This window comes from Vigna angularis, chromosome 1, assembly GCF_016808095.1.
Source record: "Vigna angularis cultivar LongXiaoDou No.4 chromosome 1, ASM1680809v1, whole genome shotgun sequence".
In the NCBI taxonomy this organism is placed as follows: domain Eukaryota; kingdom Viridiplantae; phylum Streptophyta; class Magnoliopsida; order Fabales; family Fabaceae; genus Vigna; species Vigna angularis.
This window is the reverse complement of record NC_068970.1, coordinates 57,082,802-57,097,149: the sequence shown is the minus strand read 5'-3', so window position 1 is coordinate 57,097,149 and position 14,348 is coordinate 57,082,802. Positions and strand designations below refer to the sequence as shown.

Sequence of the window (14,348 nt, the reverse complement as noted above, 5' to 3'; positions counted from 1 at the left end):
GTATGCCACATCAACCTAACACTAACGCTGTTAGACCCAATTTAACGGTAAGGATCTAATTGTTGCAATTTTCACAAAATGAGGACTCAATTGAGACGCCGAAAAAGAAGGAGACTTAATTGAGATTCTGGACGAAAATAGGAACCTACGAAGAGATTAAACCTAAATTATTTTAATTTTATCTCTAAAGTTAATCTTATATCTTCGTTAGCCTGTAAACGAGTCTTTATTAAAGTTGTTGATTTTAAACAATCAAATCAACATAATATTTAAACTATTCAAATTATTAAGTAGTAAAGGAAATATTTTGAATATTTTAACTTGATTTTTTTTTGTTGGATTTTTTTATTTTTTTCTTTTGTTATTATTTTAAAATATACTTATATATATATATATATATATATATATATATATATATATATATATATATATATATGTTTTAAAATATATTAAATTTTTTAATATATTTTAAAAGTTTGATATAAAGATAAAAAAAAAATCAACAGAAAATTTAAAATCCAAAATATGAACTCTATTCACTCTCTTTATGTCCACTTTATTACACAAAGAAAGTAGATTGTTCATATTCGATCTAAACTTATGTCTATTTGGATCATCTTTAAATATTATAATTAAATCTCAGCAGTTCAGTGTGATGTTTGTTATTTATCATTCTATTATTATTTGTTACACTGTTATTATACTCCTTAGTAAGTATTATTTGAATAGAAACATAGGTCCTTCATCCTATAAATACAACTAGCATTCTCCTGATGAATACCTACTTTATAATTACTCATACCCATCATATTCACAATATCCTAAGACGGTACAAAGACAAATGACCAAGAGATAAGCAAACATTATATTTCCAAACCTATACTCAAGAATCTTTTATTTTGTTATTTGTTCATGCTCCCTTATGCTAATAATCACAACAAAGACTTACAAGAGCAAGAAAGGCAGCCAACTTTAGCAACAAATAAAGCACATGAATGAGACACCGTAAGCCCTCAAACAAGACACGTGAGCTATTAAACAATAATGAGAAAATTCCACGAAGATGGCAATGAAAAAAGTCCACAAAGGTGACCCCACGAGAAAAGTCTATGGAGATGGCAACAAAAAATGTCCATGAAGGTGGCAATGAAAAAAATCCAAAAAGGTGACAACAAGAAAAGTCCATGGAGGTGACAATAAAAGAAGTCCACGGAGATGGCAACAATAAAAGTCCACAAAGGTCGCAACAATAAAAGTTCACGGAGGTGACAATAATAAAAGTCAACACAGGTGGCAACGATAAAAGTCTACGGAGGTGGCAATGAGAAAAGACCACGAAGGTGACACCCAAGTTACATAAACGACACCAAAAGCCGTACATGTGAGGCACCAAAGCCCTCCAAGCGAGACATCGGACTACATCAATAAGTAAATTGAGCTACTTCAGGTAACTTACATTAAAAAAAAGGCCTCCATGCGAGACACCATGCTACTTCATTAAGAAAATTGAGTTACTTCACCAAGTAACAAACTAAAAAGCCCTTCAGGAAAGGTGCGACATCAAGTCAGTCAAACAAAATTAAAGATATAATGAGCTATTCGAGTAAAAGTAGATATTCCATTAGACTTAGAACAAGACAAGCTTAGTGTCCCAGTACCTGAGTATGAGAGAAGCTCAACATCCCAATGTTTGAGAACAAAAAACAATTCAACACCCTAGCAAAGGAACATCTCAATGCCCCAATGTCTGAGCACAAAAAGAAACTCGGTGTTTTCATATATGGGTAACTCGACCAAAGTACAAAGTAGATAACAACTTGGCATGAAAAATACAGAAACAAAAGCAAATCAACATTCCAATACTGAAGTACACGAGTTGTCCACACTACCTCAAGTATAAACCATGACTAAAGAAGCGACTCGCCTCTTTCTCTGAATTATCAGTATAAGCTGTTAGCCTGCCTGTCAGGAAGTTGGCACTCTCCTTAAATCCAGATGAGTAACATCAAGCCTCAAGGCTGACAAACCAATTACAGGTCTCTTAGCTCTCACGGACCTTAGTACACAAGACGATCAAGATGCCTCACTCGGCCTTTACCTCAACCGTCTTTACTTCCCCCGACAAACAAGCAAATTGAAAAAATAAGACAAGAAACACGAGGACAAACACAAAGAGGACTTGAAGAAACGAGGATTGCTTGAAGTTAAGTAACAATATAGAAAGAAGTTAAAAACATCATCAACTCGACCATACTTGCCTAAGCCGATAGCACTAGAAAAAACCTACCTAAAGTTGGTCGCATAAAAACCAAGCTCGCATAAAAGACAACAAATTTGATAACGTTGTCGTTGACACGATCAAATCAATACTACTAAACTATACAACTTCAGTATTGTTAAGATAGTAGGGTAAATTTAACCCTAAGTCATCTCCCAACGAACACATAATTGATTCTTAACAAATTTGTTCTTATAAAACTATACAAAAGGGTTAGTAGAATAAAAATAATAAAGAAGATAAAGATAAATAAAATATTTCAGAACAAAATAACAAAAGAAAGAAATAAATTTATAAAAAAGATTTAAAAAGATAAAAACAATGATAAAGAAAATAGGTTGATTTTAGTGCTTTTCCAAAATAGGATTTATCATTGGTTATCTAAATATTATTGTTCAATTAATTATTTTCTTAGATTTTCAAATTAATCAATGTAAATTCTCAGTTAATTTGTTGGCGTTCTCACTATTAACCAAAGTACATTCTCAATTAAAAGCAAGAACTTTGTAGATTAATCATAGTAATTTAACCAAAGTACATACTCAATTAAATAACTATGCCTAATCATGTTTATTCTTTTATATCTTATATCAAGTAAAAAGCTAATTAATCAAAGTACATTTTTGATTAATTCTTGTTAAAGTTTTCATCTTTAATCAAAGTACATTATCAATTATTGGCAAAAACTCATTCAATCACATGAAAGTTTCTAACTTTAATCAAAATAAATTCTCAATTAAAACTTATCCTAAACGCTACGTGTTACTCAAATAGACATTTTCTAATGCTTAGGATTGTCTAACGCTTTAATGCATGTACATAGTAGTACTATTTTGTCTGTTGCGTTATATTCTCTTTTTTTGTGTATATCATCTCAATACAATACCTTTATACAAAAGCCTACATATGAATCAGAAGAACATTTACAGATAAGAAGATATTCTAGGAATGTTTCCTTCACACCTTCTGTTTGTCTCCTTTGTACACATAACATTGTTGTCTTTACAAGACGCTACATAGCTTCTGACTTCGTACAAAAGGCTATATCCTTATGTGAAAGTCAAAGCTATGAGTAACGAATCTTTTCTTAAGAAGGCTATATAAAGAGGACCGCATGGAAAGAAGATCATCAAGAATTATTCTTTGCATTCTCTCACGCTATTGTTTTCTCTATGTTTACATTGTCTAACACTTATTCTTTGAAAAGAAAAGTTTCTTTACAAGTTTTCAGAATCTTTGCATAATTTCATATTCTCTCTACTAATCTTGTATCTTAAAAAACACTTTATTTCTCTCATATTCAGAAGTGAACTCAAATACTGGTAAGTTTAACTCAATAAAGTTAAGTGGTATAGTCAATTAGACTAGTAAGTAACAGGAGTGATGATACTCGTCATAACCAATTGGGTTAGTTGTAATACCAAGGATGGTTAAACTCGTGTGTAAATCTTTTGAGATTAGTGAAACTCTTTAAGAGTGCTTAAGGAAGAATTGGCGTAGTTTAAGTTGTGAGCGAACCAGTATAAAAATAAGTTTGTCTTGTTGCTTTCATTTTCAAAGGTTTTCCTAAACGCTTTTCAAATTACCGAAGTGTTTAACACTTATTGTAACCCTTGCAAGAGAGTTTAAACACTTGTGAAAAAGTTTTAAAAACTCAATTCAACCCCTTTCTAGAGTTTTTCCTATGTTTCAGTTTTTAGTCTATAAAGCTGAACGCAAAATTAAAATTGGCTCATGTTCGAAGTTTTGATATAGTTTGGTTTTCAAAATTTAAAAATGAATGGATATAGTCCTTTCAATTCAATGTTGTTAAGTTTTTTACGTGTTAAACTATCTTCTACACTCACATTTGCGCTAAAAAATTAATGTTATTGGGTTAGAAGAACTATATCCATGTATTTTAAAAGTTTAAGAATCAAATTCTATCAAAATTTTAGACAAGATTGAATTTCAATTTTGTGTTAAAGTTTATGAACTAAAAACATATTTAATCCTTCAAATAATTATATTTATCACAAAATAAATTAAAAAATTGTACTTAATAGTTCATTTCAAATATTTAGTAATAAAAAATCACACTTCTTAATATTATAAATTTTGTTATATTCACTTGATTCATTTTTTATTCCAACTTCAAATTGTTAAAGCTTGTAACTTTAATAAGACAAAAAAGAAAGTAAAAACTAACAAACTAATTGTCTTTAAATATACTACTAGTGTATCTATATCATCTGAGTCTAGGAATATATATATATATATATATATATATATATATATATATATATATATATATATATATATATATATATATATATATTATGTATATTAATTAGACGAGTCTAACAATAAACACTCGATGAGTATAACAAAAAACATTAAATAAAAACTTTTTTCTATACTATTTTTTTTCATTTTCAATTCTATCCTTTTTGTGATTTCTAATTATGTGGTCATTTAATAAAATAAAATTTTAAAAAATATATTTTACTTTTATATCTTAAAATAATATTATTTAAAAAAAATATATTTTTATTAATAATATAAATTTTGACATTATAATATAAAATAAATTATAATGTAATATTTAGTCTTAAACAAATTATGTTTATCTTTTTTTATTTTACATAATAAATTAAAATATTGTACCTATTAGTTCATTTCAAAGGTTAAATTACATATTTATAATAATAAAATCATACTTCTTAATATTATAAGTTTTGTTTTATATTCTTTGAATTCACGTTTTACTATTTTCAACTTAAAAATGTTGAGTTTAAGATTTTAGTAAGATCAAAATGAAAAATAAAAGCTAATCAACTAATTGTTTTAAAATATATCACTAATGTATTTATATTGTCATTATTTGAGTCTACAAACATATATTAGACATACATTAATTAAATGAGGCTAGCAACACACACTCAGACAAATATAGCAAAAAATATTATATTAGTATAACAATATACACATTAGATGAGTGTAACAATACACAATAAAGGAGTTTTTTAATACATTAATTAGATGAGTATGACAAAAAAAAATATTGAGGTATTCCATAAATTGATTAGACAAGTCTAAGCATACACTGATACGAGTATAATAAAATGTTAAACATGTTTGCGGATATACGATTAGACAAGTTGAACAATATACATTAAATGAATTTTTCCATACAATTACTAAACAAGTATACCAAAAAAATATTAGATGAATTATTCCACACATTCATTATACGAATCTAGAAATACCCATTAGAAGAGTCTCTCCATACATTAATTAAACAAGTCTAACAACAAACATTAAATGAGTTTATCCATACACTGATAAAACAAGTCTATAAATATGCATTGCATAATTTTATTTCCCCCATACACAAATTATACAAGACTATTAATACACATTAGACGAGTTTACTCATTCACTGGTTAAAGACGTATTTGGTTAAACAAGTCTTGCAATACAATTAAATGAGTCTGCAAATACATTAATTAGACGATTATATACATAAACTAATTAAATTATTTTAGCAACAAACAATAGCCTAATATGTCTATATACTAATTATACAAGTCTATCAATATGTATTAGATAAGTTTGTCTATACACAAATTAGACAAGTTTATTAATACACATTAGACGAGTTTATTCAATCATTAATTAGACGAGTCTTTTAATACACATCACATGAGTTTGAATATACACTTATTATACGAATCTTGCAATAATATTATACGAATGTGTCTGTATACTAATTAAGCAAATCTAACAATACATATTATGTGAATTTATCGATGTATTGATTAGACGAGTAGAGTAATACATATCAGATGAGTCTTTCCATACATTGATTATAAGAATATAGAGAACAAAATTACATGAGATTGTCCATATAATAATTATATGCATAACAAAAAATATTAGACAAATCATTTCATACGTCATTAGACGAGTGTAACAAAAATTATTAGATAAGTTTAAGAATACATTGATTAGATGAATAAAGCAAAAAAATTAGACGAGATTGTGAATGTATTGATGAAACGAGTCTAGCAATACACATTAGACGAGTCATTCATATATTTATTAGACGACTCTATTAATATACATTAATAAAGTCTTTCAACACATAAATCACATGAATATAATAATAAACATTAGACAAGTTTGTTCATTTACTGCTTAGATGAATATTAAAATACACATTAGACACATTTATTCATATGTTGATTAAATTAGTATATCAAAAAACATTATATAGGTCTAACAATTATACTAGTCTAATAATATATTAATACACATTAAACGACTATATACATTTTATAATTAAACGAGTCTTGTAATATACATTACACAAGTTTTTCAAAATACTAAGTAAACAAGTCTAATAATATACATCAAACGGATGTGTACATATGCTAATTAGACAAGTCTAACAATACATATTAAACGATTTTGTCAATGCATTAATTAGACAAGTCTATCAATTTATATTACATTTGTTTATTCATACATTAATTTATATTTTTAATAAATCAAATCTATATATTTTTACATATTCTTTATAGTTTTAACAAATCTACTCTATTTTTGCACATTTTATATTTTTACAAAAGTCTATTATTTATATTTTTATAGACATTTAGACTTTTTAAACCTAGAAATTACTTTTTAAATTCATTCAATTGAAAACTTAATTATAAATTTCAAGTAGCAAATATATAGCCTAACATTTCATAAACATTAAAATTAGGCTTAATACCTCTGGTGGTCCCTATTTTCGTCAAGTGCATCCAATTTGGTCCCTGTTTTTTTTTTCAATGTTGTCCTTAAGAATGTAAAATCTGTTCAATTTGGTCCTTTTTGCAAACATCGTTAAAATCGTTAACGGCAGACAATCCAAGTGTGCACAACAGTGTTTTTGGGATAGACTTGGATTGTGATTTTTAGGGTAGAATTGGGTTGTGGCAACTAAGAGAGCATTTTGGCGGTGTTTGAGGTGGTGGGCTCGAGTTAGAGAAGCTGAAGGAGAAGAGACTAGAGGATTGGGATTTGGTTAGTATAGGAAAGAGAAGAAGAGTAATGGGTTTCATTACATATCAAAAATACACTTTCAAAAAAACATAAAATCCACCTCACCATCCACGTGGACAGTTAAATGTCATCTCAACACTGTTGTGCACACCTGGACTGTTTGTTGTTAATGATTTAAACAACGTTTGCAAAAAGGACCAAATTAAACAGATTTTATATTCTTTAGGACAACATTGAACAAAAAAAAAACAGGAACCAAATCGAACACACTTGATAAAAATAGGGACCATCAAAGATATTAAGCCTTAAAATTACTATTAACATGTGTAGAATCTTCTAAAACTAGTCAAATTTCTAACACAACCATGCATTATCGATTTTGCATTTGTTGATTGAAAAACAATTTCAAAGAAAAATCATTATATATGAAATATCATTTACGTAATTCAATCAAACAACTTTCACTTTAACTTGATTTTGATTATTTTCATATAATTAAAAATTATTTTCAAAAAGAAATGCCAGCCAACAGGTAGAATTTGAGCTCAAGTAATGACAAAAGTGTTAATCATTTTCCTGAAAATGTTTTTCAACAAATTTTTTCTGTTTACCTAAAAGTCAAATTAAGATAATTTGTATATCTCAGTTTCCAAATCCGCAGGGTACAATCCAATTTCTTTTTCTAAAAATGACCAGTAAAAATCAATCATATCAATAATTTTGTCAAGCAATGCTTGCAAAGCATCAACAAATATTTCAACACATAACCAAGAAAAGAACAAGTGTTTCACAAGCCATAAAAGAAAATGTAGCATTTACTAGTCTAGGATTTGAAGGTCAGCATAATCTGAATGAACCAATTGATTTGGATATTGAGTACCAAGGAAACAACAAAAGCAGGCTCTGGCAATCACACAAAATAGGTTTTTATGCCCTTTTCACAACCTGTCCGCCTCATATACATTCATACATACATATCCATCCCACTCTTGGAATGGAAAAATATTCATTTCAATTAAACCACTGCAGGCTGCAATATCATATATATATATATATTCATATACACAAACAATATCTTCATGTGACAGTAGCTGTGGTGATGCCTCGTGACATGTACTGTACCTTGTATGTGTGATGGTGCTATTTCTTATCTGTTGTGACGCCGACCACAACATTGCTCACCTGTGACACGCCACTTCTTTTAGGCAAAACTCGATATTCTAAAAATCACAGGTGGAATCATATATCCAGATTCAAAATTAAAAGCAATAATAATTTTACCAATTTCCCACTCGAATCCACAGACATTGGATTTTCTACTACTACTGTTTGACTTTGAGATTGAGGCATTGACTGCATGTTGACAATTAATGGCATAATCAGAACAAATAATCACAAAAAATAAAAAACATAATCTCACACACACACACACACACACACACATATATATATATATATAAGAATAATAGCGTACTGCTGAAGTAGAAGGTAATGTTCCAGTATTGGCTGTCCCATTGGGTCTATGGACAGGGATTGGAAGCCGTCCATTGTTCGTCTACAAAAGACAGTAAAGAGGAGCAAAAGTGATGAAACAGTATAAAAAATACCTACAAAAAGCTAAACAAATATATATCATATTCACATGAAACAAAAGTTGAGAAGTATGAAGGAGAATGACAATCTCATCATTATATATTCAGTATATCAACCCTTTACATAAGCATCAAACATTGATTGAAATTCCAGAAAGTTAGCGTAGAGGTAGGACGCATAAGTGAGGTTTTAACATCCAATGGCCTCCCATCTTTTAGGCTGGATCCCAATCAATGAAGAAAATAAAAGAATAGCTACTGGACACGGATGGTAACAGTACGAAATAAAAGAATAGCTAAATATCTTCAAATGATCTAAATATTAAGCCTTTCCTGTTAGAAAACATAGGTCATACATGAATATTGTTAGGAGTACCACCACATCAAGTAAGATGAGCTACTTGATGTGGTACTTGAGCCTTGAGATTCTCCCTCCCACCTAATGGACTAGTCTTTTGGGTAAGGCTCTACTCTTGTGTTTAAGTCCTAACAAATGTCTACAAGCAATATACAATGCCCCATAACAAATTTTATACTAAAAAGTTGATGCTCAGATTAACATAATTCTATCAATAGAAACTTACATTAGTAACATAGTGGCAAATAGCACATTTGACTGAGGGAGCTCCGTAAGGATACATGAGGGCTGTCCGGCAGTTCCCACAATGGACATGAGCTACCTGATTAGTTGCTTTATAATGCCAGATACAAATCCCATCAACGGATAGTCAGTAAACAACTAATTGAACAAGAAGCATACGTTATTAAAATATAACAAGGAATTTATCATTGGACTGGCATTAGAATAAGAAAACATAAACAGATAAAGCAGCATAGCATAGGCATCCATCATCTTGTAGCATGACAAATAACATCTTATGAATATGAGGTCCTTGTGGTAGCTGGAAAAGTGTAGTAAAATGAATTGCACTCATCAATACAAACAGTTGCAAAGAAAATGGACAGAATGAAAATGACACTAAACTTGAACTAAAGGAAAGTAACTAACGTGCAGTTCAGAATTATTAATATTGGAATTTAAAATAGGATGAGAAAATTATTATGAAAGTATATATTTTTTAAGCAAAGAAACAAAACTCAATGCTGGATTAACAAATAGCTGGCTATAAATACATATGCTTGTCATTTATTTATACAGTCAGGTTTTAGATCATTGTGATTAAGATTGTTCTTCTACAGAGCGTAAGCAATAGAAAGGGGGCGAGGGTAAATGTAAAGAGTCAACATATTCATTGATTGATCATGAAGGAAGAATTGATGAATGTGGCAGCTGCTTCTTGTTTTGGTGAAGGGGGGGGGGGGGGGGGGGGGGGGGGGGGGGGGTGGATGAGATTCTGACACGGAAATCTATTTTCTATATGATATGTTGGAAAATGAGTTCAGTAAAAGAAAATGTTCAACATTCGCAAAAAAGTTGTTTCAGGCTTCAAATCCATGCACTATTCCCATCCTGTTATCCATTTTTATTTCATTTGTGCTCCTCCCCCATGCTATCCATTGTCCAACATCCATTCATCAGCTTAGGAGCCTGATTGTCACCTTTTTTGGAAAGCATTTTAGCAAAACTAAACCTCATTTGAGTCAATAAACCCAATGAGTTCAAGGTCTTAATCACAATGCCTTAGATATATTGGGTTTTGTTTACACCAAATCTGTTTGTTCAGCTTCATTTTAGCCTTGCAAAAAAGGCTGAGGAATTGATACTTCAAGTTCAAACCCTAAACACTAAAGTTATACCAAGAAGCACGGTGAGAGTCAAAAGCTTCTAGAAACAATCAAGGTTGACAATACCATAGATCCTACGTTGTATAAGGCAGGACAAGTACCATGAGATGTTAGATCCTACTATCATCTAAAACTATATTCAAGAATATATGTATATATACACACACGTGTACGTGTAAAATGAGACAAGGCCCAATAACATTAAAATGGCGATAACAACTATTATATGATAAAATTTAATCAAAAGAAGTCACAGAAACAAGTGGAAAATGACAAATATAAACCCCAAAAACAAGCAGTAAATAACAGGACAAATACATAGGAATTCAGAATAGATGAAATAACATAAACTCAAGTAAAACCAATGGTGGATCTTGGCTACATATTTTGAAGGAACCAAAATAGTTAAATGAAGTACTAAAGAAATTGTGAAAGGCAAAATTAGGTTTTAGTTTGGGTGAAAACAAATGTCAAAACAGAGTAAAGAAGTTGTCATTTTAATATTTGAGAGTATGTGAAAAAATTATGCGCTGAACTTTAACTTCCTTTTGCCCAAATCATCAACATGCCTTTGGTGAAAGAATAATACTTGAACACGCACAAATGAGTTCCAAGGGAAACTACCATAACCTTTGGCCAAACCCCAGCCAACGGCAGCTATTTCTGTGAATGAAGTGGCTGCTACAAATCTTCCAGTACCATAGATAGATAAGTTCCAAGGGAAATCACCATAACCATTTTTCCCCAAGAACCACCAATACTAAGCCCTTGTCCTCTGTTAGCATTACAACAAACTCAAGTAACCAGACGACCTATTACAGCCTGCAACCCTGTGTCGTGTGAAAGGAATCTCACATAGTTTTTTCAATCTCATATTCCATCCCAAACGAATTTAGAACAAAGAGAGGTAGGTAATAGCAATACTAGATGAGGAGGACTGAATTGAGGTCACATGATCTCCCTCAAAAAGAGAAATCTTCTTTCAAATAATCAAGTTGGAAAACCTCCTTGCCCTCAAGTCCAACAGTGAAACGTTTCATTAAGTCCCCATTCACTGCCTTTAATCAACATAAAGATAAAATATACACACAGAATATACAGGAAATAAACAAAGGGTCACCTTAATGTACCCCTCGCTGACCCCTTCACCAGAATTTGGTAACAACATTCATGACTAGCCATATTCAACCACCAAGTAATCCAACAAATTATCACCGCAATTATAAAATAGAATATTCATATTAACAAGCAATTTGCAATCCACCAAAATAAATAGTAAACCACCAACCCTCAATCAAATGTCTGGAAAAATATTAAAAGCAGTACCTGGAACAAGGTTTACAGTATGACAGCAGGAACATCTCACACTTGTAGCTCCACGAGTATACATTAACAACGTCCTACAGCCTCCACAGTAAAGTTGAGACATTTCCATCCCTGCAAGAGCATTATTATGGTAAAGATACGCAGAATAAGCGTGAATGGAATCTGATTACATGCAGGTACTAAATCCAGTAGGTAATATGGTTTGTTTTAGCCTAATCTCCCTCATTTGTTCCAAATTGAATAATTAGCTCATACCAATAGATAATAAAGGCCAGAAACACAACGAAATATAACTCGTAAGTTCTCCTATCTTAAAATTCCAGTAACAGAAACATCAATGAGCTTACCAGGTGGAGGAACAGAGGTAATCGTGTTGCACAATGCACAACAAACATTGGTTGCCCCTCTCGGGTAAAGCAGAAGGCTCCTACAACCATTGCACACAAGTTGGCTCTGCATAGCTGCAAAGTTAAAGACCATCATCAGTAAAATCAACAAAATTGAAACCATGCAACCCCTACGAGTCACAGACAATTCAACCAAAATCCCCACTGATTTGTTTTGCAAGTAAAACAGGAAACCAGACCCCGAATGGCTGATCCAAATCAAAAGATTCAACACCAGGAATCAAGATTTTCACACTTTGAATACATTAAACACCAAAAATTAGAAAACAAATTATGCCCCGGTCCCAATATCCAAAAAAAAAACACCCCCCAAAAAAAAGTCATAGGAATAACAAAGGATCTGGCAATACCTGTATCTCCCGACCCTGCTGCGACAACCGATTCAGACAACCAAGTCAAATAACAAGAAAACAAAACCAAGATTATTTTTTATTTTTTTATGTTTCGGAGAAAACGAGGATGTGAACGGGAAGAGAAAAGATTGAAATAGGAATGAAGAAATCTGAAGATATGGGCGCAATAAGGAGGTTGAGGATTGAGATTAGATTCTCTTTGGAGAAAAGGAAGAAGAAAATCAATCCAACCCTCTCTCTCTCTCTTCAATTTCTGCTACCAATATTTCCTCATCGTCTTCTCACCCCACACAACACACTTTCGGAAATTTCTTCAGCGACTATTAGTCTCCCTTTTTCTAAATCATCACAAATGTATATAACATTCCCACCTTTATTTATTTTATTAATTAATGATAAAAAAACGCTTAAATTCATTATTATTCTTATTTCTATATAATAAAATAAATTCATTTAGTCGATAACCTCTTATTTTTCATTCCATTAATGAAAATTAACCTACCTTATAAGGTGCTATTATTTTTTTTCCACGACAAATGCTTACAAAATTATGCAAAGTATATATTATAAAATCCATGTAAATATATTTTATTTATATGTCTTTATCAACAAATGTGTGTGAGAGAGATACAGAAATATATTACTCTTGTTCTTAACGCGTACGCAATTTTTCTCTTGATAGCAATTCAAAGTCACCTATTTTTAACCTTATCGCAATTCACAATCCTAGTTAATATTTATATTTATTTATTTTAGTTTTTATATAAGAAGAAAACATTCCACTAAAATAAGCTACCAATACTCAAGACGATAGAGACTGATTGGTCGGAAACACATATTTTAAATATCTCTTACCGAAATATGTTTATTTTTTAATTATTTGGTAATAATTAAACTTCTTAAAGAGAAGTGAAACTTAATTAAATGATTTCTTAGTCTTCCACTGCTGGAAGATACCTTTAATGCAAACCAAGCAAATAGCTTAGAGTTGTTGTGATTATAATAACACTCACTCCGCGTCCCTCTTTTACTCATTGTTAAATTAAATGAGTTAGCATTGTCAAAATTGGCTAAAAAGTCATGAGTCAATACAATCTATCATATATTTGAGCCTGCCTGAGCTAAAAAAAAAAATAGTATGAATTAAAAAAAAATCAGACTCATTAAAAATTCAACTTAACCGAATTGAATCTACGATAATTATTAAAAAAAATAAAAGTTTTACATGTTTTTTAATTTCTCTAAGATTTTGGATTATACTGTATTTTTTGTGATTTTTAGATTGTATTTAAAATTTAATATTATTTTAAATTATATTTCATTATATTTAGATTAAACTTTATTTAAAATTGAAAAAAAAGAAATGATTGAGGAAGTCAATCCATTTAATCTACGTGATAATTGGCCGGATCAGATAATCCTTTTGACAATTCTAAGAAAAATAATGTAAAGAGGTCATAATATAATAAGATAATTCAGTAATAAAGCTAAAAATCCTAAACAAGAATAAATTTGGAATTTTAAAATTTACAAGGTGCAAATTGAAACGGTGGGGTGCAGAAAGAAGCGCCCTTTTAAATGACTCAAACAAGCATTAATCAAGTCCACCTTGCCA

The 14,348-nt window shown here is 30.4% G+C and overlaps 1 protein-coding gene across 1 annotated transcript; it reads right to left on the bottom strand.

The window, feature by feature from the left end:
• Positions 1-8,152: 8,152 nt before the first annotated feature.
• On the bottom strand, positions 8,153-13,074 carry LOC108321895 (protein LSD1). The gene is made up of 7 exons (XM_017553795.2): positions 12,731-13,074; positions 12,321-12,434; positions 11,974-12,084; positions 9,486-9,592; positions 8,784-8,864; positions 8,591-8,662; positions 8,153-8,491 (listed from the first exon to the last, which is right to left on the bottom strand). Exons 2-7 carry the CDS (start codon positions 12,430-12,432, stop codon positions 8,450-8,452), a joined length of 525 nt encoding a protein of 174 aa, XP_017409284.1. The 5' UTR covers positions 12,433-12,434; positions 12,731-13,074; the 3' UTR covers positions 8,153-8,449.
• Between the last annotated feature and the right edge of the window lie 1,274 nt (positions 13,075-14,348).